Source organism: Lynx canadensis, chromosome B4 (assembly GCF_007474595.2).
Source record: "Lynx canadensis isolate LIC74 chromosome B4, mLynCan4.pri.v2, whole genome shotgun sequence".
NCBI lineage: Eukaryota > Metazoa > Chordata > Mammalia > Carnivora > Felidae > Lynx > Lynx canadensis.
The window spans coordinates 82274540-82300438 of record NC_044309.1 but is presented as its reverse complement, the minus strand read 5'-3'; the positions used below and the strand labels follow the sequence as shown (position 1 = coordinate 82300438).

The 25899-nt window shown below is 42.4% G+C and overlaps 2 protein-coding genes across 4 annotated transcripts in view; one reads left to right on the top strand and one right to left on the bottom strand.

Annotated features, from left to right (window-relative positions):
- CS (citrate synthase) overlaps positions 1 to 17180 on the top strand; it is a 32678-nt gene extending 15498 nt beyond the window's left edge. For both annotated transcript variants that reach the window (XM_032593994.1, XM_030322919.2), the window contains exons 2-11: positions 2531 to 2581; positions 3136 to 3243; positions 4786 to 4851; positions 5287 to 5418; positions 5676 to 5864; positions 13504 to 13703; positions 14255 to 14384; positions 14509 to 14610; positions 14822 to 15031; positions 15563 to 17180. In XM_032593994.1, the coding sequence (XP_032449885.1) occupies positions 2531 to 2581; positions 3136 to 3243; positions 4786 to 4851; positions 5287 to 5418; positions 5676 to 5864; positions 13504 to 13703; positions 14255 to 14384; positions 14509 to 14610; positions 14822 to 15031; positions 15563 to 15733 (1359 nt within the window). In that variant the 3' untranslated portion in view covers positions 15734 to 17180. The remainder of the gene's footprint in view (positions 1 to 2530; positions 2582 to 3135; positions 3244 to 4785; positions 4852 to 5286; positions 5419 to 5675; positions 5865 to 13503; positions 13704 to 14254; positions 14385 to 14508; positions 14611 to 14821; positions 15032 to 15562) is intronic.
- Positions 13515 to 21522, bottom strand: COQ10A (coenzyme Q10A). 2 transcript variants are annotated; one of them, XM_030322924.1, is made up of 5 exons: positions 21176 to 21522; positions 20460 to 20606; positions 19333 to 19525; positions 18995 to 19096; positions 13515 to 14059 (listed from the first exon to the last, which is right to left on the bottom strand). In XM_030322924.1, exons 1-5 carry the CDS (start codon positions 21307 to 21309, stop codon positions 13928 to 13930), a joined length of 708 nt encoding a protein of 235 aa, XP_030178784.1. In that variant the 5' UTR covers positions 21310 to 21522; the 3' UTR covers positions 13515 to 13927. The 2 variants fall into 2 exon arrangements, with proteins under 2 accessions (XP_030178784.1, XP_030178782.1); XM_030322922.1 differs by lacking the exon at positions 13515 to 14059 and adding an exon at positions 17885 to 18705 and having other exon boundaries at positions 21176 to 21516.
- Between the last annotated feature and the right edge of the window lie 4377 nt (positions 21523 to 25899).

Sequence of the window (25899 nt, the reverse complement as noted above, 5' to 3'; positions counted from 1 at the left end):
CCATTTTCATCTTAAGATCTGGACACTCACTCTTTGTAGAGCTTGGATAGAAAGAAGCTTGTTTGTTTATTTTTAGTTTGAGAGATAGAATGGGGGAGAGGGACAGAGAGGGAAGGAGAGAGAGAATCTTAAGCAAGTTCCACACCCAGCACAGAGCCCAGTGTGGGACTCGATCCCACCAACCTGGGATCATGACTTCAGCTGAAATCAGGAGTTGGACACTCAACTGAAAGAGCCATTCAGGTGTCCCAAAGATTTTATTTTTAAGTAATCTCTACACCCAGCGTGGGGCTCAAACTCCCAACCCCGAGATAAGAGTCGCATGCTCTTCTGACTGAGCCTGCCATATAGAAACTTAAAGATGGTTTGAAAGTGGAAAAATTACCATTATGGAGACATTTCAACTTCTTTCTTCTCTCAGATGATACATTCCCCTGTAACCTTTTTAGAAACCAAACGAAACCACAACAACCAACCAACCGCAATTAAAAGGTCTGCTACAGGGCTGATGTAGTGTCTGGGAGGTAGCCCAGAACTTCTTTAACAGGGATTCTGTGGGACCATGGAGCATGGAATAGAACTTATTCACGTGTTTTCCTTTGTTCGCTTTTTGGTGACTACTAAGAAAAAGTAAAAGCATTTCTTAGGTGCTAGGTCAAGTTCCCATTTGTCCTATGTTGGATGAAGAGGCTAAAGGCCTGTTTGTGCTGCCTACTTCTTGCCCAAATGGTCCGCAGTGAGCCAGAGGAGACTCTTTAGGAGGTTAATGAAAGGAGTTAAGGACAGTCCTGTTTAACAAGCTGAGCAGTCCCCCTCTGTTTTACTTATTTAATGTTTATTTTTGAGAGAGAGACAGAGTGTGAGTGGAGGAGGGGCAGAGAGAGAGGGAGATACAGAATTCGAAGCAAGCTCCAGGCTCCAAACTGTCGGCACAGAGCCCAATGCGGGGCTCGAACTCAGGAACCGTGAGATCATGACCTGAGCTGAAGTCAGACGCTTAACCGATTAAGCCACCCAGGTGCCCCAGTCCCTCTTTGTTTTAGGAACATAGCTTACCTTGTACTCTGAATTTAGCTTTGGATTGATTTTTTGCTTTTTTAATGAGTTGATTCTTTTGAAAATAACCTTTACTGAAGGATCTCTTCCCTTTTCAGTCCTCCCTTATGCCCCAACAGAAAGAGGGGTACTAAATTCTAAAAACAGAGCTCCAGTCCTAGTGAACTCTCACTTAGGCATGTAGTGTTTTGGAATTTGTACAGTACTGTTGCTTCAAATGATTTTTAGCACAATCAGCAATGCAATAGTTAAAGAAAAAGTGTATCTGGCCTTTTGGCAAAAGGAGGAAAGGTGTGATCTTGCTCCTGGATTAGTTTATGTGTACATGTAATCTTTTTAGTTTGAAAGTGCTTTCTTTGTAATATCATTGTAATTATGTGAGATTGTATGGTGAGTATTTAACACCAGTTTTATAGATGAGGGAAATGAGGCTTACGTATCTTGTTTTATCGTCAAAATAATGTGCAGAAAAACTAATCTTGTCAAACTTCATAGGTACTTAGTAGTGTAATTGGTTTTCTTTTTTCGAAGGTAGCATTGAACTTTATGTTGCAACTCAGCAATGTTATAGAAAGTAGTTTTTCTTTTGGGGAGAAAAAAAATATCTCTAAACAAAGAAAACAGGCCAGCTATGCTATTTACCTTTGTAGTGAGGGATAGTCTTGAATCTCAGACCTGTCTATATGGTTCTAAAGTATATCTTTAAAAATTCCTTTAGTACAGGTATTTAGGTGATAAACTCAGCTTTTGTTTATCTGAAATGTCTTTATTTCACCCCCTTTTTTAAGATTTTTTTCTCACCTAGATATAAAACTCTAGCTTAATAATTATTTTCTCTCAACATTTAGAAGGGAATTTTCCAGTTTTCTAGTTTCCCAATGCTGTTGTTGAGTAGTCTGTTGTTACATTGTAGATATTCTGTCTTCTGTGTGCTTTTTCCAGGAACCTTTGAAGTAGTGTGGTGAAAGGCTCCTTCTGCCTGTGGGCTCTCCTAGACTGGAGAGGTTGAAGTGCTTCCAAAAGACTAGGTGTTGGACAGATCTTACCAGCAGGGTTACGTAGTTGATCAGTTTCCTCATTTGCTTTTCTCAGGGCCACTCAGACAGCTAGATTGGGATGGCCTGGGTACTCAACAACTGCCTCTCTGACCTTTTCTGTGCCTAACCAAGCCAAGCCCTGAAACCCAGATAATGGGAAAGAGCCTCTCCCCAGGGAATGCTATTAAAGCTATGGATGCAAGAAGCAGAGTTAAATCTGCTACTGCCTCCAGACTAGGAACTCTTTCAAAGCTGTGCAGGGCCTTTTACAACTTTTTTTTTTTTTTTTTTTTTTTAATTTTTTAAATTTATGTCAGACTGTCCTTAGAGGCTAAGATGGAGACACAGAGAGAGAGGATGAGTCACTATAACTCCTTCTTGTTAATACATAGGAAGGAGGAATAACTGTTGCATAAGGTTTTGTGTTTTCTTTACAGAATGCATCCTGTCTTGTTCTTGCTGCTCGGCATGCCAGTGCGTCCCCTACGGTAAGGTTTGGAAAAGAAGACTGAGAATCACTGAGGCAATCTGATCCTGGGATTGAGGGGACAGTAAGCAACCGTTGGTTGCCACCTAGCCTCTCATCATATCCTGAGTATCTCTGAGAGGTGTCTGTTGTTACTATTGTTGTAACTATTATTATTACTACTATTTTAAGAAATAATTTATTCAATAGTATAGCGAGGTGGGATATCAAATATGTTTGCCTAATTTCTTTTTTTAGTTGTGGTAAAATATATATAACAAAAATTTCCATTTTAATGATTTTTAAGGGTATAGCTTAGTGGCATTAAGTACAACTATTACTACTGTCCATCTCCAGAACTTTTGCACCTTCCCAAATTGAAACTATGACCCAATAGTAAACTCCTCATTCCCTCCCTTTCTGCTTAATTCTTTTTCATCTGTGCCGAGTAGTTGGCCAGATTTCCTTGGCCGATAGAGAAAGCCAAATTCTAAAAAGATGTCTTAACATACCTATTTTGTAGGAAATCTAATCAATATTTTGACGATCACTTAGCCTTTCTACTTCTCTTTTTAGAATTTGAAAGACATATTGGCAGATCTGATACCCAAGGAGCAAGCCAGAGTAAAGACCTTCAGGCAGCAACATGGCAAGACAGTAGTGGGTCAAATCACTGTGGACATGGTAAGGATTGTGGGGTTTGGGCTGGAAAAGTAGCTCTGTAATATGCTTCAACAAAAATACCATTCTCTTCACTGACTATTCAGAAACATTCTGTCCCACACGTGGAAATGTTGGAGCTTATGATGTTCATTAGAAATTAGACTGTTCTGGGGTGCCTCAGAACAGTGGCTCAGTCGGTTGAGTGTCTTGACTCTTGATTTTGGCTCAGATCATGATCCTAGGGTCATGGGATCAAACCCCATGTTGGGCTCTGCACTGAGCATGGAGCCTGATTAAGGTTCTGTCTTTTTCTTCCTCTCTGCCTCTCCTCTCCCTCTCCCCCGCTCATGCTCATTCTTTCTCTCTTAAAAAAAAGTTGGGGGGGAGCGCCTGGGTGGCTCAGTCGGTTGAGCGTCCAACTCCGGCTCAGGTCATGATCTCACGGTTCGTGAGTTTGAGCCCCGCATCAGGCTCTGTGCTGACAGCTCAGAGTCTGGAGCCTACTTTGGATTCTGTGTCTCTCTCTCTCTGCCCCTCTCCAGCTCGCACTCTATCTCTCTCTCTCTCAAAAATAAATTTAAAAAAAATCAGACTCTTCTTTTCTATAAACTTAATAGCTTAACCTAATTTACCTATGAGAGGGATGAATGAAGTTTCTGTTCCTTTTCCCAACCCCTCAGTTTTTGGAGCAAGAGCTCTCTGTTAGAGTTAATGCTGTCCATGGGGTGCCTGGGTGATTCAGTTGGTTGAGTGTCCAGCTTTAGCTCAGGTCATGATCTCACAGCTCATGAGTTTGAGCCCCACATTGGGCTCTGTGCTGACAGCTCAGAGCCTGAAACCTGCTTCATATTCTGTCTCCATCTCTCTCTCTCTGCCCCTCCCCTGCTTGTGCTCCTGAGTGTGCTCTCTCTCTCTCAAATATAAATAAACATTAAAAAAATTTTAAGGAAGGTGGGGGAGAGGGAAAAGTGGGTGATGGGCATTGAAGAGGGCACTTGTTGGGATAAGCACTGGATGTTGTATGTAAGCCAATTTGACAAATTATATTAAATAAGTAAATAAACAAACAAAAATTTAAAAGTTACAGTTAATGCCATCCTGACCATCCAATTATACGACAGCTCTAGCAGGCTCTCTAGAGCAACTTTAGGATGGCTTCTCCAGCCCTAAGAGTCTGAGCAGCTCAAATGATAATTCCACAGCAGTGTTTAGCCTTTGGTCTATCTCCTTTCCCTGTTATAGAACTCATTCTGTTTACTTTGGTTGGTGAGAACGAGGGAGTAAGAGTAGGTAAAAGAAAAATAAAAGAAGAAAAGGAAGGAAACAGAGGCAGACACATTAAATAAAGACAGCAATTTTTCGACTTAAGAATTTCATTTCTAATGTTAGCAGTCTTCCTTGCAAAGTCCCATTCTATAGTATGCTACCTCCTCAGGAATCTTCTTTCCACAGACCAAGTCTTGCAAATCAGAGAATAAATTTCCTCTTTCAGATTCCATGAAGCACTAACAAACTCTAGCTTGAATTATTCTGATTACTGGTTACATCTGTCTTTTTCTTTAGATGTATGGTGGCATGAGAGGCATGAAGGGATTGGTATATGAAACATCAGTTCTTGATCCTGATGAGGTAAGAGACCCTCATGTCAATCAGTAATAATCACTGAGTTTACTGACTATTGTGTACAATATGGATTAGACCAGTGAGGGTAAGGAAAACAAAATAAAGCATCTGTCTTCATGTTTTGGAAGATGGAAAATAGGTTCATATGGGATAACTGAAGAACAAGTATACCTATTTAATATATCAACGAGTAAAACTAAAAGTACCAAGCAGAATTAAGTTATGTGGAGATCTAAGCTTTAAAAATTCTATTCTAGGGCTGTCTGGGTAGCTCAGTCAGAAGAGTTTCCAACTCAATCTCACAGTCGTGAGTTCAAGCCCCACATTGGGCATGGAGCCTTTCTAACTTGTTGAAAGATCTGATAAGAGTGGGACTAGTCAATTATGTGACTTCTAGGGTAATAAACTTACGATTTGTACCTCTTACTCTTCTCCCTCCAGGGCATCCGTTTCCGAGGTTACAGTATCCCTGAATGCCAGAAACTGCTGCCCAAGGCTAAAGGGGGTGAAGAACCCCTGCCAGAGGGCTTATTTTGGTTGCTGGTAACTGGACAAATCCCAACAGAAGAACAGGTAAAACAGAAGGATGTTAGCCCTTCTCATTCTTCTCCTTCTTTGCCTTTCTCTAATCTCAGACACTTAATCCTGATCTGACTCTGGGTGGTATTTTTTAGGGATGTGTAGTGAGGGGAAGGAATCAGATCAGACTTCTGCTGTGTAAGTGGATTGGGTTGTATTCTCTTGGATTTTCTTTACTCAGATGTCACTGTCTTTTTATTTCTCTTCTTTTTCCTCACATAGTGTTCTGACCAGTGTCTCTCTTATCACAGGTGTCTTGGCTTTCAAAAGAGTGGGCAAAGAGGGCAGCTTTACCTTCCCATGTGGTCACCATGCTAGACAACTTTCCCACCAATCTACATCCCATGTCTCAGCTCAGTGCAGCCATTACAGCCCTCAACAGTGAAAGCAACTTTGCCCGAGCATATGCAGAGGGTATCAACCGAACCAAGTACTGGGAGGTAGGAAATTCTGATGCAATGATTGATGTGTGATGGGGATTGAAAGGACTTAAATATGAAGGAAGAAAAAGGAATGTTTAGGAGAATTACTTCTGAGTTACGCCAGAAACTCCTTTAATAAATTTTTATTTAAGCTTGTTTTTTGTTTGTTTGTTTGTTTGTTTGTTTGTTTGTTTGTTTGTTTTTTCCAGTCCTTGGGATCGCAAAGGTAAATGGAACATGCTTTGTGTCACCAAGGTTGTTGGTTTGGTTAAGGTCATATACATGTAAAAAAAACTACAATTCAGGAGGCACTTGGGTGGTGTCTGACTCTTAATCTCAGTTCAGGTCTTGATCTTGGGGTCGTGAGTTCAAATCCCACGTTGGGCTCTGTGCTGGGCATGAAGCCTGCTTAAAACAAAAATGAAAACTACAATTCAGTAATCTTGCTGTAATGGAGAGATTACACAGGGCTGTTGGAACACTGAAAAGGATGTGACTTAATTGCAGGATCCCTGAGCAAGATTTCAGAGTAGTCTTACCCTAGCCACAAAAAGTCCCTTCTTGTTTTTAACTTCAAATAAGGAGAACCTTGAGAAGTTAGGTGAATGGAAACTAAGGTAGTTCTAGAGTCTAGGAGGACAGTGCCAATCAGCCACTGTTCTGTACTGTCCCACTCAAGATACCTGTCAGGAGCAGAAGGGTCGTTAGTATCCTGGAAGTAGGATCCAGAAACAGATGCGCTTTATTTTCTGAAAATGAAATGTGACCCTGATAGTTTGAACTAGTTGGAGTATAAGAAGACTGTTGTGCCTTGTCCCAACACATAGTACCTAATTCCTTCCATCCTCTTTCCAATACCCCACAGAGTACACATAAAAACTGGGTAAAGTACAAGTTATCTGGCTAAGTTTACAGTGGGACATCTCATTTTCTTTTATTTGGAGACAGGTATTATAGGAACAGTTCCTTTTTGCAGAATAGCATGGTCCACTGGTCTGATGCAATTCCCTTGGGGTTTTGGCAAATCCTGCTTCATTTGGTTGGTCAATATTTACTCAATGCCAATTGCGTATAAAGAATTATGTTTGTTATTAGGGGAAAGGGGGAAGGAGAATTTTAAATTAGTCTGGTTAGCATTGAGAAGGAAGGTATAGGAATGATGGAAAATATACACATTCACAAGCACTTAAAACATTTATAAATCCATATATCAGCAAGTTCAGAATGTTGTGTAATCTGAATATATTGCTTTCCATTTTCATGTATGTGTATATATGTATATTTTAATGTTTATTTATTTATTTGGAGAGAGATAGGAAGAGAGAATTCCAAGCAGAATGTCAGCGCAGAGCCCAATGCGGGTCTCAAACTCAAGAACCATGAGATCATGATCTGAGCCAAAATCAAGAGTCGGATGCTTAACCAACTGAGCCACCCAGGCACCCCTCCATTTTCTGTTTTAAATGCTTTTCAAGTAATTGTTATTTGTGTGGGTCATCATAACAGAAAAGGTTAAATCAAGACCAGCAGTTCTTCTACTTTAAAACTTATCTTTTAGGGGTGCCTGGGTGGCTCAGTTGGTTAAGCATCTGACTCTTGATTTTGACTCAGGTCATGATCTCGCAGTTTTGTGAGTTTGAGCCCCACGTTGGGCTCTGCACTGCCAGCAGGGAGCCTGCTATCAAAAAAATAGCTTGTCTTTTAGAAATTGACTGCTCAGATGTGCCCGTTACTGTTTACAGTGCTATTGTCTTGACTGTAATGAGAAGGGGAGAAAATAGCTTCTTCATGCTTTGCAATAGATGCCTATAAGATATTTCTGGTACATCCAAACATGCTTCATTGTTTCATACTGTCCGTTATTGAATCATTAAAATGTATCTTGCATTCCTCTGCTTGCTGTTGCCTCCTTTTCAACATGTAGCCATTGATTGACTGTTCTGCCATAATTTCTTTGAGATTGTCATCTGAGGGTGGCTATCTTGAGGTAAACATGTTATATTTCAGGACTCTGCCAATCTTTGGGAGAATATTTATAAGCAATACTGATATATTTGTCACCCTTAGGATGTGTGTCTGGTAAGTTCACACTGCACAAAAATTAGCACCAGTAACGAGTTTAGTAGAGCTTCATGCTCTTTTGCTGTTGGATCTTGTATCTCTCTCAAAGTCAGACACACTGTTTCTATTCAGTTCTCTGTCTTGGTTAATTTAACCATAGTCTACTTAAGTAGAAATGCACAGCATCATTCAACTGGTTATTTCTGTTTAAAAATTTATGTTGAGGGGCACCTAGGTGGCTCAGTCGGTTAAGCATCCGACTTCAGCTCAGGTCATGATCTCGTGGTTCACAAGTTGAGCCCCGCATAGGCTCTGTGCTGATAGCTTGGAGCCTGGAGCCTACCTCAGATTCTGTGTCTCTCTCTCTCTCTCTGCCCCTACCCTGCTCACACTCTGTCTCTCTCTGTCTCTCTCTCTTTCTCTCAAAAATAAAGATTAAAAAAATTTTTTTTCTTTTTTTAATTTTTTTTTTTTAACATTTTATTTATTTTTGAGACAGGGAGAGACAGAGCATGAACAGGGGAGGGTCAGAGAGAGGGAGACACAGAATCTGAAACAGGCTCCAGGCTCTGAGCCGTCAGCACAGAGCCCGACACGGGGCTCAAACTCATGGACCACGAGATCATGACCTGGGCCGAAGTCTGCCGCTTAACCGACTGAGCCACCCAGGCGCTCCAAAGATTAAAAAATTTATGTTGTTTTTGTATGATCTGAGTTTTTACTAGAACCATCAGTTCATACTATTTTTTTGTTTTTTAACATATACCTCAAGTGGATGATCTACTGCCTGCAACATTTCTTCCATAATAGAGATAAATAGTATAATCTATTGAATTGAAAAAGTTAGGTCTTTTTCTGAGTGACTTCACTTCATTCATGACCAGGAAATTACTGTGATGCAACCAGCTATTTAATTGTTAAGTAGTCTTAAGATGTTGTATTAGGTAAAATTTGCAAAGTAGTTGACCCATCAAATTTTGCTAGTAATGCCACCTTCTGTAAAGCCTATAAATGGTATACATAGGTTTTGAAGCTTTTATGATAAAATCATCTGAACACCTAATAACTCTTGAAAACATACCAAATAGTGTGCTTAAATGCTTTACATTATCTGATTTAATCCTCAGAACAGCCCTATGAGGTAGATATTATTTGTTACTCTCATTTTACTGAATGGAAAAACTGAGGATTAAAGCTATGAAGTAGCTTACCCCACGTCATGCAGTTAATAAGTGATAGAGACCAGATTCAAACTTGAGTTTGCTTCATTCTAGGGGCTCTTCACCATAAATACTGGCTCTCTTCTTTTTCTGTGTCATCTCAATAATGATTGATTGCTGGGGCACCTGAGTGGCTCAGTTAAGTGTCCGACTCTTGATTTTGGCTCAGGTCCTGACACCTCGTTCATGAGATTGAGTCCTGAATTGGGCTCTGCACTGAGTGCAGAGCCTGCTTAGGATTCTCTCTCTCTCTCTCTCTCTCTCTCTCTCTCTCTCTCTCTCTGCACACCCCTCCCCCACTCCTGCTATCTCTCTCTCTCTCTCCCTCTCTCTCTGTCACTCAAAATAAATAAACTTTAAAAAAAAAATAATGATGATGATGATGATTGTTTGCTAACTACCTGACCAGGATTTTACTAGCCATAGAGATGCTGGCTCATGATGATGATGATGGTCATTTTTATAACCTTTATTCCAGATAGTTGTGATGTTGGCATATTTTAACATCTTTTTTCCAAGGCTTTATCAATGAAGAATGTGTTGGTACAAATACCTAAATAGCACCTCAATCTTAGCTTATTAAAGGAAAAATAACAGGAGTTCTCTGTAAGTTTTTGTTTTGTTTTGTTTTGATCTCTTCTTGACTGTACAGCATTGACCACTATAAAAAGCAGGGTAAGGATCCCATATTGTCATGCCTGGTCTGTTACAGGTTGCTTTATAAACTCCATTCTCAGTAGTAGAAGAAGACACAGCTTCTTTTTGATGTGGCCATTCATACTTTCCAAATAGTTTTGCAAGTTAGTATACACACCACAGATAATAGTTTATCTAGCCTAGAATCCTGTTCTTCTTGGCATTCTGCTAATCAGTCCAAGTCTCTTAAAACTGCATATGCTTGATGCAGGCTTCTGGAAATAACTTACTTCCTTGGGGGAATGTAAATCTGCATGGAAGTATGATTAATCATATGATTATCATGTAAGTAACCTCTTGAGAATTTGCAATTGTTAGCTGAGTGTTTCTTGTTTCAAGTACCTTTTTAATTTTGGCAGTTTTCTTTTTGTAATACATTTTTTTAATGTTTATTTTTGAGAGAGAGAGAGAGAGAGCGAGCAGGGGAGGGGCAGCGAGGGGGAGACAGAGAATCCCAAGCAGGTTCCACACTGTCAGCACAGAGTCTGATGCGGGGTTCGAACTCATGAACCATGAGATCATGACCTGAGCCAAAATCAAGAGTCAGATGCTTAACAAACTGAGCTACCAGGTGCCCCTAATTTTGGCAGTATTCTTATTAAATCTGGTAGCATTTACAAAATTCACTGAATATGTGTGTGTGTGTGTGCACGTGCATATATTTTAGTTTACTTGATATTTGATACTTGAATAATACATGACACTATAGAGATTAATTCATTTAGGCTAGTTATTATAGATTTTGCTCTTTGAAGAAAACTACTGAAACCTTATGACTTCCTGCAGGAGAATTTAGCTAGTTAACTTGTATATTAGCACCATGTAACAATATCAACCAATAAGTATTTAGTCCATGCTTTCTATGTACCTGGAACTGTGGATGAAAGCAGCTTTTTTTTTTTTTTTTAAGTTATTTATTTATTTATTTATTTATTTATTTATTTATTTATTTTTACTTTTTTTTTTTAAACATTTATTCATTTATGAGAGACAGAGAGCACAAGCAGCGTAGGGGCAGAGAGAGAGGGAAACACAGAATTGAAGCAGGCTCCAGGCTCTGAGCTGTCAGCACAAGCCCGATGCGGGGCTCGAACTCACAAGCTGTGAAATCATGACCTGAGCCAAAGTTGGACGTCCAACCGACTGAGCCACCCAGGCGCCCGTTTAAGTTATTTAAAAAAAGAAAACAAAATACCAAAACCCTGTCTTATCTCTAAGGAACTTAAAATTCCCTTTGAGAAGATAAAATTGACACACAAGAAAGGTGCCTGAATGGCTCAGTTGGTAAAGCATCCAGACTTTTGATTTTGGCTCAGGTCATGATCTCATGGTTTGTGACTTGGAGCTCCTCATCTGCGCTGACAGTGCAGAGCCTGCTTGGGGTTCTCTCTCTCTCTTTCAATGTCTTTCCCCCATGTGCTCTTTCTTTTTCCTCTCTCTCAAAATAAATATTTTTTTGAAATAATACAGAAGAGTTGAGCAAGCTATTAACATCACAAAAAGAGGCAACCAGATTATGTTTCTCTTCTTTTTTAAGATTTTATTTTTAAGTAATTTCTGTATCCAACATGGGTCTTGAACTTATAACCCCAAGATCAAGAGTCTTATGCTCTACCCAGTGAGCCAGCCAGGCACCCCGTGTTTCTTTTTTTTTTCTTCTTCTGTGTTTCTCTTAATAAATGAACACAACACTATTTATCAGGTAGTCTTTTTTTTTTTAGTTTAAATTTCAGTTAGTTAACATGCAGTGTAATATTAGTTTCAGATTACAATATAGTGATTCAGCACTTCCATACGTCACCTGGTGCTCATTTGAGTAGTCTTGCTAAAAAAAAAAAAAAAAAAAAATTGAACTGGAATCTACTCAAGCCTTTAGATCCATCAGTTTTATACAAAATACAATCGACAGAGGAACATGTTAAATGACATCACAGATATATAACCAGCGAAATCTAAACTGGGAAATTCTCCAAAAGAAGTGATCCGACTTTCCACAAATAAATTGCAAAGTGAAAAAGGCGGGGGGTACACTACACCTAGGTGGTATGTCCAACTCTTGATTTCGTCTCAGGTCATGATCCCAGCATTGTGGGATCAAGTCCTGTGGTAGGCTCCGCGCTGATCATGGAGCCTGCTTAAGATTTTCTTTCTTTCCCTCCTCCCCCTGTCCCCCACTTGCTCTCTCTCTAAAAAATAAAATATAAAAAAAGATTTTTTTAAAAAAGGAAAGCATGACAGGGAACTTAACATTGATTAAAAGAGACTTCAGGGGCGCCTGGGTGGCTCAGTCGGTTGAGCGTCCGACTTCGGCTCAGGTCATGATCTCGCGGTCCGCGAGTTCGAGCCCCACGTCCGGCTCTGGGCTGATGGCTCAGAGCCTGGAGCCTGCTTCCGATTCTGTGTTTCCCTCTCTCTCTGCCCCTCCCCCGTTCATGCTGTGTCTCTCTCCGTCTCAAAAATAAATAAACGTTTAAAAAAAAATTAAAAAAAAAAAAAGAGACTTCAGAGACAAACAATTGCAACGTGGGTTTTTCTGTCCTGAATCAAACACATGAGGTGGGGGGGGCTTTATTATCAGGGAAATTTGAATACTGAGTAGATATTTAATGATACTGAGGATTTATTAATTTTTTTCCCTTTGGGATAATGGTTTTGTGATTGTTTTTATCAACAGCCTTTATCTTTTAGAGATATATGCTTAAACGTTTACATGTTGGAATATATGTCTGGAATTCATTCAAAATAACTTGGGAGGTGAGAGGAGAAAGTAAGGGTGTAGATGAAACAAGAGTGTCCATGAATTAATAATTGTTTAAGCTGCATGATGCTTATTAGCTGAGTGGGTAACTTTGTGCATGTAACTTAACCTGGCCAAGCCCCAATTTCTTGATTTATAAAATGAGGGATATATTACCTTACGGGACTATTGTAAGGGTAAAAAAAAATGCAAATAATATATCACAGTGCCTGTTAGTAAGTGCTTAAAAATGGAAGCCTTTGTTATTAACTAACAATTGAATGTTACTCTTTGACCCTTAGCATATATGGTGAATTTTCTTTGAAAGATGGAACAGAATTAATTTCTAAAACCTAGTATCTTAGCACATTCATTGAGTGCAAAGTCAGGTAGTGGGAAAGATCATGGTTAAACATAAAAGCGTTCAAAATCTGACTTTGGCATTTAACTGAATGCTCTGAGCTTGTTTACTCACCTATAAAATGGAGGTCATTACGTACTTGGTAGAGTGGCAAAAATTAGAAATAACATTTTGTTTTGTTTTGTTTTAGAGTGTGTGTGAGTGGGGGAGAGGGGTAGAGAGAAAAAAATCTCAAGCAGCCTCCATGCTTAGCGAGGAGCCTGATTTGGGACTTGATCCCGTGACCCTGGGACCATGACCTGAGCTGAAATCAAGTCAGATGCTTAACTGATTTTGCCACCCACGTACCCCCAAAATAATGTTTTAATATACACAAGATACTATGTGTAAATCACTTAGTGCAGAGCCTGGGTCATAAAAGTTATTTAGTTAAATGGTTATTGTTGTTAACCTCCATATATAACCACTGAGCATCAACCAAATAGCCCAATCCATGGACGACAAACAGCATCCTTGCCTAATTCTTCTTTGTTGATAAATCTTTTTCTTTCTTTTTTTTTCTCTCCATTTTCCTCTTATCAGTTGATTTATGAAGATTGTATGGATCTTATTGCAAAGCTACCTTGTGTTGCAGCAAAGATCTATCGGAATCTCTATCGGGAGGGCAGCAGTATCGGGGCCATTGACTCTAAGCTGGACTGGTCCCATAATTTCACCAACATGTTAGGCTATACTGATGCTCAGTTCACTGAGCTCATGCGCTTGTACCTCACCATCCACAGGTAAGCTAGACCCAGCAACCATAGCTCCTTGCCTGGATTGGTAGAAAATTTTAAGAAAAGCTCCTGAACAATCTCTTCTGGGAACAGGCAGTAGGCAACAAGGAAATGGAAACATGGCACACAAGACAAGAGAGGAATCTAGTAAAGGAAATCCAGAGGTATAGGGAAATAATCATAACCTTTCTAAGAACAAAGTAATGTTTCTAAGAAGCTGGGGAAAAGTACTAATTGCTCACAGTAGGTGATCTTTCAGCTTTCCAGGAGCTCCCTCTTCTGGCCATTCCTATTAAAGCTGCTGTGAGCATCCAGGAGCTTGGCACATAGACAGGCATCATCAACCAGTAACCTCTCCAGCCCTGTGGATTAGTGAACAAAGGCTGGTAATGAGATTGGGACATCTCTTACAAGAGCTTATGTATAACTGGCCATAGGCTAGTGTGAGCCCATAACTAGGCTAGCATGTGATAAGAGAACAGCAAGGTCTATGTTTTCATAGTCTGCCCCTTTTTCTCCTCTCTTGGCCTTGATTCTCCTTTCTTACTTCCCCACAGTGACCATGAGGGAGGCAATGTAAGTGCCCATACCAGCCACTTGGTGGGCAGTGCCCTTTCAGACCCCTACCTGTCCTTTGCAGCAGCCATGAACGGACTAGCAGGGCCCCTACATGGTTTGGCAAATCAGGTAAGACTATTCCTTTTCTTTTCCTGCTTCATGTTTTTCTTATTCTCATGCTTTTCTTCTGATCTTGCCTTTCCCTCCTAGCATATGTGTTGACACTATCTTATTCCCCAAACCTTACCCATAGGAAGTACTTGTTTGGCTGACACAACTACAAAAAGAAGTTGGCAAAGATGTGTCAGATGAGAAGTTACGAGACTACATATGGAACACACTCAACTCAGGACGGGTAAGCAGAGATGCTTAGCAACTAGGAAAGAAGCCAAGACCCAAGTTGTGCAATTTAGAAGAATTAAAGAGAATAGAATGAGAGAGGTCCCTGTGTTAGAGAAGGAAATTCTCTCCCTGCCCCATTCTCTGTTTGTCTAGCCTGAAGAATTTAGAAAAGAAGAATTTCTACTTGAGAATACAGCTGGCTTTTTTACCCTCCCTCTTTACAGGTTGTCCCAGGCTATGGCCATGCAGTACTAAGGAAGACTGATCCACGATATACCTGTCAGCGAGAGTTTGCTCTTAAACACCTGCCTCATGACTCCATGTTTAAGCTTGTTGCTCAGCTGTACAAGATTGTGCCCAATGTCCTGTTAGAGCAGGGCAAGGCCAAAAATCCTTGGCCCAATGTAGATGCTCACAGTGGGGTGCTGCTCCAGGTGAGTCTTCCCTTCCCTGCTCTCCCTTTAATTTGTGCCAAACCCTAATGTTCTCTGCCATGCAAAAAATCAACTTCCTAGTCAGAGCAACTCATACCTCCTTCTTTACCCTTTTGATAAAGTTGCCTGTGGCAGAGGGCAGGTACAGGCAGAAGGAAAGGGGTGCTGTCTTTTCAAAACCCCAATTACTGTACTTTTCCTGGTGCATTTCTTTATTTTCTTAAAGTTTTTCTTAATGTTTGTTTATTTTTGAAAAAGAGAGCAAGCGAGCCAGGGAGGGGCAGAGAGAGAGGGAGACAGGATCTGAAGCGGGCTCTGCAGAGAAGCTGATGTGGGACTCGAACTTACAACTGTGAGATTGTGACCTGAGCTGAAACCAAGAGTTGGATGCTTAACTGACTGAGCCACCTGGACACCCCTCCTAGTGTCATTTCTATTTGAGGCTGACTCAGTTAAGGTCTCTGCCCCTGGACTTATGCATGCTATTACCTCAGCGCCTTTAACAAAACTTTTTTCTCTTTTATCTTACAGTACTACGGCATGACAGAGATGAATTACTACACAGTCCTGTTTGGGGTGTCACGGGCACTGGGGGTACTGGCACAGCTCATTTGGAGCCGAGCCCTAGGCTTCCCACTAGAGAGGCCCAAGTCAATGAGCACGGATGGTCTGATGAAGTTTGTGGACTCTAAGTCAGGGTAAAACTGGAGACTGGGGGGAAACTAACTACCAGAAAGTGAGGGAGCTTTAAAAAAAAGTATAATTTTGTTTTGTTTCAGGGGGCTTTTTAAGATTTAAGATTAAATTGTATCTGAGGCACTGATAATAAGTTTGAAGTTAAAATAGAAATTAAGACTTTAAAAGATAAAAAGTAACCCCTTCTTCCCTAATCAGTTCCTTTTTCCTGCCTGGTGAGTTGCCCATCAACTGTAGGGTGACCAGGACTAATGCATGTGGTATGGGTTAGGTTTGGGTCCCCCCTCCCACCACCACCACCACCACCACCTCTAGAGTGAGAATCTGACTCTTCTTTACCTGGGTCAAAGCTGGTTGCAGAGAATCTGCAGTGACTTTAGAGCTTTTGGTTCTACTCAGCCCAGCCCTCCATAGGCCAGCAAATCCGGACTCTGCCCCTTCTGTTCCCATAGGAATCATGTTGGATTATCAGTTCTGTGAAGCCTCATTGCTCTCTCCCATGCACACAGACACTTCCTAGCAAGACCTGTTGGGTTAGGCAGACCTCTTTGGCATTTTTTTTTTTTATGCTACCAGGTGACCATAAAGGCCATGGCATTTGTTGTGACTGGCACCCAATGTTTGATTTTTCTCTTTTAAAATTATCCTATGAAAATTAAGATCTGGGAGTGTTCTATTACTCACTGCTTTAATATTCCCCTCCTTCCAGATTTTCTATACCTGCTGTACCTCAAGCTGAGGGTGCTGTGGACTCCCCCCACCCTTCCCCCCTGCCCCTTACTAGAGGTCTTTACTAGGCCTCTTCCAGCAGGTTGTATATGCCACTGTCTAAGCTGTGGTCCTTCCCAGTCATTTGGCTTTATCAGTGCTTAACATGTACTAAACTTTTTAGTCCTGTGGAACACAAGCCACTACCCTTTGATCTTTTTCTTCTACTTTATTTTAATATGCTATGGGCCATTGAATAAGGACTTGGGAATGACCAGCATGCTATCTTCTTAGTCTGGTTCCAGGGATATGGGTACTTCTTAGCAGGGAAATTATTTAAGATTGGATGTGGTTTCCTTTGAATATCAGGTCTTGGGGCTGAGAACAAAAGTAATAGGCCTCCCTCTTCCCCTGCTACAAGAAAATATCCCTTTATTTATCAAGATCCTTATCTGGCCCCTTCCTCACGAGCTCACAGTACAGTATTTTTTAGAAGCCCCATTTGCACAGGTTTCAGTGACTCAGAATGCTCTACTGCCTTTTCTTTAAGAAAGGATTGAAATACACTCCTACAGTGCCCCCTTCCTTCCTCGCAACTCCTGCCTGTGTTTGTGTGGAACCCTAATCCCCAGAACCACGCTGAGATGGACACATTGTCTGTAAACCCCTGGGTAACTGTCAAGTCATGATCCAGACTTCAGGTTGTTCTGTATAAAATGCAAAATAAATGTTTTTATTAACAATGCTTGAGCCTGCTATTAAATAAGACCTGGAAGAATCTCTGTTATAAAGTAAGGAATCTGGCTAGCAAGATCCTGGACTAAGTGTGTTCTAAGTTGTCCTGTGCATCCCTTTATCTTTAGGTGGTTTTGACATTTATTTACCCTAATAAGACAGGATACCTGAAATTTCCAAAGGAGATTTCTGTCTTTCCTCAAGATTAGAAGTCCTTCTTAATTTTGTTGTAAGAGAAAACACTCAAGGACCATAGCTGAGACCTCAAAACTGCTTATGCGACTAATCCAAGGAAACGAGTCCAGCCCATTGGGCGAAAGGAACATACCATACCAAGGGCAAATAGAGGAGGACTGCTGGCTCTGGACCTGAGCCTCTAGAGGGCTCTGGTATTGTGTGGAATGCCTATTCTTTGCAGGGACCTTAAGGAGGTCCTCAAAATAAGCGGTCCTGAGGACATCAGCTGTATGGTAGATCTGAGACCAGATTATTCTGTTCTGAGACTCCTGCAACTGACCTTCTGAAAAAGTCTATAAATAGGCAAGGGAGTGGGTACTAGGTCCTGGCTTGTAGAATGTGCTACTATAGTTAGCAGGGACACTATGTCCAAGAGGCCTTCTTGCACCTTTACTCCCCTGAGGAAGGAAGCCATGACTTTCTTCTACTATGCTATATCCACACTCTTCCCCCAAGAAACGATATAAAAAGGCCAAATTCACACTGTCACAATTAATTTATTGAAATTTTATAAAAACTCAGGCCAAGTAGAAGAATAAGGTACAACCCAAGAGTACAATTCTCTTCAGTGCTTTTTTTCTCCTTGCCCCTGTGGCACTGATGTTAAGACAGCCTCGTGCTCTCCACTAACCAGGCAGCATGGAAATATTTTTAAAAGTGAGATCATATGGATTTCAATCTGGGGCCAGATCTCAGGCATTTCCTGAAGCATCTTAGGTGGGCAACAATTATTGACCACCCAGTACCTCTGTCAGAGGAAAAAGCTTGGTTTATACAATCCTTAGAATAGTTGCTATCTTACTCTGGTCAGACACTAAGGTATGTTGACAGGGTCCAAAAAGAACCACACAGTCCTGAATATAATTCACTATGAGAAGACTGCAGACATCAGGCATATGGGGCTCTCAAGATGAGCCTGACCATCCCCTAGGCATGTCTTCTTTCTGTACCCCCCTACCTTTGTGCCCCAGCATTTGTAGCCAGCTTAGAGCCCAATTTCTGGGGAATTGAGAAGGAAAACATTATAAACACAGACTCTTCTCTTAGATTGGATCAGGAGCCAAATGAAATAAATAAGAGAATTGGATTGGGAGGGAGAGTAGAGGAGAGGCCAGGAACAATCCTTTGCCTCAAGTCTGGTGCACCTCATGGAACATCAGTTCACGGGGGATGGCTGTTTCTGGACCAAACTTGGTGGCTGCCCGACGCTCGAAGGCAGCAACATTCTGTTTGACAACCTCATCAAAAAACATGGTGGCCAGCTGGGAGTGCAGCAGAGAACGAAATTCAAAGGAAATCTGGGAATGGGTAAGAGACAGTCAGAAACTATTCAAGACCATGTTGGATAGTCCCTGGCCAAATGCAAGGATACTATTCAGTGCCTTTTCTTCCCCTCCCCCTCTAGTTCTTAGATCCCTTCAAAAGCCCTTACTTAACGACTGAGCACAGAGTATGTTTGATGTAAGCTCAGACCTATGGAAAAGTGCCACTGACTTAGGAAATGCTAAGTGCTAGCTATACTTAATAACTATCATTGTACCTCCACTCTGCTCCCACAACCCTATGCTACACAGCCTCCTGACTCACCGAAAAGTCCACAGTGCAAGTTCGTGGGTAGGCAGGAATACCCGGACTGAATCGCCAAATGGTCTCTAAGTGGTTGAAGAGCTTGCCATCAGTGCAAACAGCCTAAAAGGACAGTCGGGTAGTTAAACAATATTAAAATGGAATAAAACCTATACTAGGTATAGGAGCCTATAAGAAAGAAATGAAAGATATTTTCCTTTCCTTCGAATGTTTTATTAGGGAAGTATTTGACACATGGAGATAAAATCATTACAAAGAGGGCCAAAATAGCCCTTAAATGTAAAAATGCTAGAGAACACAAAAATTTTGCTGATTAATCCCTCCTCCCAGCACCTCACCTTGACCATGTGAGGTTTGACCATGGAAACAGCAGACGTGTAACGTTCCACAATAGGTGGAAACCCAACCTCTAACTGGGCCTTCAGGTGACCTTTGCGGCTAGATACCACCAAAGACTTCTTACACCAGGGCACAAACTCACGATACTCCTGGACATTGGACACCACTTCGTACATCTCCTGCATTGAGTACCTAGGAGAAGGAATCACAGAGAGAGGCCAAGGAACTGCCAGCTGGGTCAAGTTCCTCCCTGCCCTGGGTACCTTCCCCCCAGTACCTTTGCCCACTAACTATTCATCATCAGGAACTAGAGATCCCAAAACCTGGATTCATGACTTCCCAAAAGCAAACAAATTTCCATGATGTTAACGTTACCTTATATTTTGTAGTTCACAGAACGCTATTGCATTTACTATCTATTTTGATCTTAAGAGGGACTATCCAGAGGCACCAGGGTGGTGCAGTAAGCTAATCATCCGACTCTTGATCTTGGTTCAGGTCATGATCTCACAGTTTGTGGGTTCGAGCCCCACATCAAACTCTGCACTGATGACGCAGAGCCTGCTTGGGATTCTGTCTCTCCCCTCTACCCCTCCCTAGCTTGTTCTGTTCTCAAAATAAATCTTAAAAATTAAAAAAAAAAAAAAAAGACTATCTAGGGGGAACACCGGCTGTCCATTTTACTGGTGATCCCACAAGAACTCAGATCCTAGTTCTATAACTTTCTAACCAAGTAGCCCTAGGTACAGATCGAGCCCAGGGAAGAGAATCCTGCTTGGGATTCTCTCTGCCCCTCCTCCATTCGCGCGCTCTCTCGCTTTCTCTCAAAAAAACTTTTTAAGTTAAAATAATAAAAGGTCAGCAGAGAAATAATACCCTGTTGTCTTATACTGCCCAGTTCTAGTCACATTTCACTTAATGGACATGCCCAGCAACCAAGAAGGGGGAAATGAAAGTTGGAAGGCTGGGAGGGAAGGATAAATGATTAGTAATAATAGCTGGGGAGAGGGATGGCCAGGGATGAATCTTGTCCACTACTGCTACCCTTACATTCTAGCCTAGGTTTGATCATTTGTTTGGAGGGGAAGGCAATGTGGAGGGATGCTGGACAGGGGAGGATGCTCACCCCATGATCCTACGCTCCGAGTAAGCTTTTCGCTTGTTAGTGAAGGGGGCAGCAAAGCCCATGAAGGAACGCCTGGGAGGTAAGCCAGCCTCAGCCACCAAGACCTGGGCAGCCCGGGGCAAGAAGAGGCTGCAGGATATCAGAAATCTAAGGATAAAAGGAAAGGGGAGACAACGTCATGATTCTTTGTGTTCCTCAACCATTCCCAGGTGAAGGGGAAGTGCGGTGCATCCCAGAGGAAGGTCGTCCAGACAAGTTTTTCCCCCAGCACCTGCTGCAGCCCGCCAGGCATCCTGGCCAGGCAGTCACGAGTGCGAAAGGTCGAGGGCGGTTGAGGACAGTGCCGAGAGAGGAGATGGGAAAAAGTGGGGTGCGTGCGAAGCGCAGTTGCCTTTAAGCGTGGGCTACGCTACTGCTAAAAGCTACGACTCTCACAAAGTATCATAGTATCATAGTCTCCGGGGCCTCACCAAGCCCGGTGTTGCCAGGGCGCGAGCGAGAGGCAAGTAGTGATTGGGAACCCGCCCCGGGGACTCCCCTTTGCGAATAACTTGCAAAAACCTTCCCCAAAGTTCTACATTAGACTCCTAGGTGGACCGCTGCCGCGCCACCCGACGCCAGGCCTGCATCCCAGAAGCGCAACCCTCCAAGGTGCAAATTCGGGGCCCTACAAGACCCTCTTTACACCCGCGCAGACGCCCTCACCTCCCTCTCACCTCATTGGTCGCGGCCGTCGCGGAGGGCCGGGGGGCGGAGCCGGGAGCGCGCCTGGGAGGAGCGCGAAGCCGCAGCAGCGCTGGGCCGCCGCGCGCGTCCCGGCTGGGAGCCGCCGCGCGCCCGCCGAGGCCATGCGCGCGACCCTCCCTTATTCTCTCAGCTCTGACAACCGCTGCGCCTTCCTCGCTCGGGAGGAAAAGCGGCAGGAAGGGGCCGCCGGGCGGGTTCAGGGTCCCCGAGCGCAGGAGCTGCCCGGGGCTGCGGCTCCTCTCGCCCCTGCTCCCGCCCGGGCGGCCGGGTAGGCTAGAACTGAAGCCGCGACCGCTGCTCCCGCAGCTCCCAGTACCCTCACGTCACGCCGTTGCCATGACTCGGAACCGGGAGAGGGAGGAAGGAAGGGGACAACGCGGCCTTTCGGGAGATGTAGTTTCACACCTCTAGCGAGAAAGGGCGCAGGGATAAGTGTTTGAGAAGCTGCAGAGATGTCCAGGAGGAACGAGGTCGTCAGACAAACTACTTGGCGAGTCTGTCTGTGGTCACGGAACTGATAATACATAAGCACAGAAGCGACTTCGTGGGCGTGTCGATGGCAGATATGTTGATCTTCTGAACATCTCTTTATTATAGTCTTTCTTGTTCGTAGTTAGAAGTCCTATTCATCTTTGTAGCCGCTAGTGCCTAGTACTATGCTGTACATCTTTGAGAAAGGAAATTAATCTTCCAAGCCCTGGGCTAAGACTTTGTATAGTTTTCTCTTTTAATATTTGTAGGAAGAAGTCAGGGTTGAAAGAACCAGACTTAATTTTAGGGGAGAAAAACGCCTTTGTCTGGAAGTGTGCACGTGACGAAGGATGAGGCTTCATGGGTAGGCACGCAGGCAAAGAAATGTCACTATACTGCTATATATACTATACAGTAGGGGGGAAATGCTCTTGATAAAAGTGGGAAGAACAAAAGGAAAATTAAAAAAAGAGAGTGGATCTAAGTGGGTACAAAAGCCATTGAAATTCTCCCACGGTGGAGTAGAGGAATGGTGTTTTAAGAATGGTGGTGCCTGGAGCACCTGGGTGGCTCAGTCCGTTAAGCATCCTACTCTTGATTTCGCTGAGGTCAGGATCTCACCGTTGGTGAGATGGTTCCTGAGATGGATCCTGGTGTCGAACTCCACGTCAGGCTCTGCTCTGACAATGCGGAGCCTGCTTGGGATTCCCTCTCTCTCTCAAAGTAAAAAAAAAAAAAAAAGAATGGTGGTGCCTGCTGTTGCATTTAGAGATATTTTTGCTATTACACTGCAAGCCCTTCCTCTGCTTTTGTTCTAAATCTTTGGTCACATTTCCAAATTCAGGAAAACTTTGTGTGAAAGGGAGAAGAAGGATAAAGTAATTAAAGACTGTGTTGCCTTTGGGGTCTAATTGGTGTGGAAGAGAAACATCTTGCCTAGAAACAGGGGCCTGGAAACATATAATTCCTCCATCTCCCTCATCTTTCTTGAAAGGAGCATTAATTGCATTAATTGGCATTAATTTTAGGACTTCCACTGGATATTGATTGATTTAAAATTTTTTTAGATTTTATTTTTTTATTTTTTAACGTTTATTTTTGAGAGACAGAGCATGAACAGGGGAGAAGCAGAGAGAGAGGGAGACACAGAATCTGAAGCAGGCTCCAGGCTCCGAGCTGTCAGCACAGAGCCTGACGCGGGGCTTGAACCCACGAACCGTGAGAACATGACCCGAGCCGAAATCAGTCGCTTAACCGACTGAGCCACCCAGGCACCCCTAAGATCTTATTTTTTAAAGTAATCTCTGTACCCAATATCAGGCTCAAACTTACAACCTGAAATCAAGAGTCACATGCTCTACCAACTGAGCTAGTCAGGTGCTCTGGGTTGCTTTAAATTTTGAGCCCACTTTATTTGGATCTCAAGGAACGGGAGCCATCCCTTGAACCCTGGCTTTCATTTAACATTTTATAAGGAAGGTATTTTAATCTTCATTTTATATTATATATACATGAAGCCCAAAACTGGTGAATGATCTTGCCTCTTTTTCTCTTCTAACATTTCTTTTACCCTCAGCACCCCTGCCCCCACCACCAGGATACAGTGTCTCCTTGCAGTTCAAAGATGATAATCTGGAGCCACTTTCAGATGGCCATGTGACCTTCAGGGACAGATTTACTCTTTCCAGCCCTGCTTCCTTGTCCCGACCCACTCCCTCTGACTAAGGACTTACACATGTGAGACAGCTGCATAGAGTGAGGAGAAAGGATCTGGCTTGGTAAAAGACAGAAATTAACCCGGATACATGACTGAACTGTGACCTCATTAACACTATTCTTTTAGAGTTAACTGCCACAGAATCCCCAAGGTACAATAGGCCTGCCAAGTCAATTTGCTTATTGTCCCCCTACTAATTAGATTAGCTAATTACTGCCATTTAAACTTTTCCTAGTTCATTCTTTGTACTTGAACAACCAATTTCCTGCCATTTCCCTGTCATTCTACATTGATAACTTCCTTCAAGTACTAACTCAAAACACACCTCCTCTAAGAAGACCCTCTTTTGACTGAACCCATCCCTGAACATTACTCCAAACACATAATGCCATGTAAAATAGCGTGTATCCTATATTCTCTAGTTGTTGCATATGTATATGTATGTTCTTCTAAGTTCCACAAAAATAGACACCTTTATGTTTTACTTCCAAACCAGTTAGTATGGGGCTGTACTATGTATTCAACAATGGTTGAGTCCTCAATCAGCATTTGTTAAAAGAATGAAAACTGAGGCTTAAAAACAGGCAGGTATCTGCGTAGAGTTACCCAAATGTGAATTCAGTAGTTGGATCACAGGACTGTCTTCATAGAAGGGCTTTGCTACCACTTCCGGCCTCCTCTCAGATTTTTTGTATCTCCCTGAAATTTGGACGTATCTGTGTTACCTACATCATATCCCTTTTTTTCCCTACTGGGAAATCCTCTTTCTCTGCTCTGAATAATATTAAAAATAACTCTTGTAGCCCTTCCTCCTCCTTCCAGCTGCTCAGAGAACCCGGCTGGCAACCTCCCTTGTTCACCTCTACTCCCGCGCCAGAACCAGGCACGTGACCCCAGCTCAACCCCTGACTCCAATTCCTCAGGTTACCAAGAGCTATTTCAGGCAATAGAGGCCACATAGTCCCCTCCTCCTCATCCTCTGGGTCATATCCTAGCTTAGCCCTTCCTGGAAGGGTCTAATAGTCAATATGTCCCAACACACATACCCATCCGATCTCCAGCTACTTTCAGTTTCTATTGCTTCAGCCTCATCTTTCTCCTCCTCATCAAAGGTCAAGTGCCTAGGAGTGCCTGGGAGGCTCAGTCAGTTAAGCATCTGACTCTTGATTTCAGCTCAGGTCATGATCTCACAGTCTGTGGGATCAAGCCTTGCATAGGGCTCTGTGCTGACAGTGCAGAGGGTCTGCTTGGGATTCTCTCTCCCTCGCTCTCTGCAACTTCCCTGCTCATTCTCTCTCTCAAAATAAATAAATAAACTTTTAAAAAAATGTTAAGTGCCTGTTCCTGCTCTGTTACAGCTACAAAGAATAATGTATACCCTTGCCTTTAGAGAGCTTCAAATCTTTTTTCATAGAAAACCAAACAAACCCAAAGCAATATACAGTCCTGTATTGGCTTTGGCTAAGAAGGAGTTTAAAATCTATTCTGAAATGTTGGACACTTGTATGTCAAAGGTAAAAGGTGAAATGAGCAATAAAGATGTGCAGTTTAAACCTGACTTCTACAGTGTAAATTAAATATGTAAATGTTAAGGAAGCCCAACAAAAGAGAAAGAACCTGTTAACTGGGGAATACTTCCTGGAAGAGGTAAGTTTTAAGTAATATTGTAAATTTTATTTTCAATATGGTAAAAGTTAAAAAAATTAGGGGCACCTGGATGGCTCAGTCAGTTAAGTGTCCAACTCTTGATTTTGGCTCAGGTTATGATCCCAGGGCTCATGAGTTTGAGCCCTGCGTCAGGCTCTATGCTGACAGCGCAGAAGCTGCTTGGGATTCTCTCTGTCCCTCTCTCTCTGCCCCTCCCTTGCTCGTGCTCTCTCTCTCTCAAAATAAATAATTAAAAAGTTAATTTATTTTATTAAAAAAAATTTTTTTTAATGTTTATTTTTGACAGAGACAGAGACAGAATGCAAGTGGGTTAGGGGCAGAGAGAGAGGGAGACACAGAATCCGAAGCAGGCTCCAGGCTCTGAGCTGTCAGCACAGAGCCCGACATGGGGTTCAAACTCACGAGCTGTGAGATCATGACTTGAGCTGAAGTCGGACGCTCAACCAACTGAGCCACCCAGGCTCCCCTACTTTTTTTTATTAAAAATTTTTAAAAAAATCTTTATTTATTGAGAGAGAGAGAGAATGTGAGCAGGGGAAGAGCAGAGAGAGAGGGAGACACAAAATCTGAAGCAGGCTCCAGGCTGGAGCTGTCAGCACAGAGCCCTATAGGGGGCTGGAACTCATGTGGGGCTCAAACTCACTAACCGTGAGATCATGACCTCGGCTAAAGTCTGAGGTTCAACTGACTGAGACACTCAGGCATCCCTAAAAAGTTAAATTATTAAAGGTGTATAGTAATAGGTAGTTTTCCCCCTCATTCCTCATTCCCTGTTCCCCAGTTTCTCTTTCCAGGAAAAAGCACTGGTATCAATGTCTTGTGTATCTTTCTGTTGGG

Bases quoted from the DNA above. Each gene is read 5' to 3' on its own strand.
- COQ10A (XM_030322922.1), bottom strand. From the start codon at position 21,309: ATGGCCTCGGCGGGCGCGCGGCGGCTCCCAGCCGGGACGCGCGCGGCG. The intron at 20,607-21,175 runs GTGAGAGGGAGG...TTTTATCCTTAG, and splicing joins CGACGGCCGCGACCAATGAG to ATTTCTGATATCCTGCAGCC. The intron at 18,706-18,994 runs GTGAGTCAGGAG...ACCCATTCCCAG, and splicing joins CTTGCACTGTGGACTTTTCG to ATTTCCTTTGAATTTCGTTC.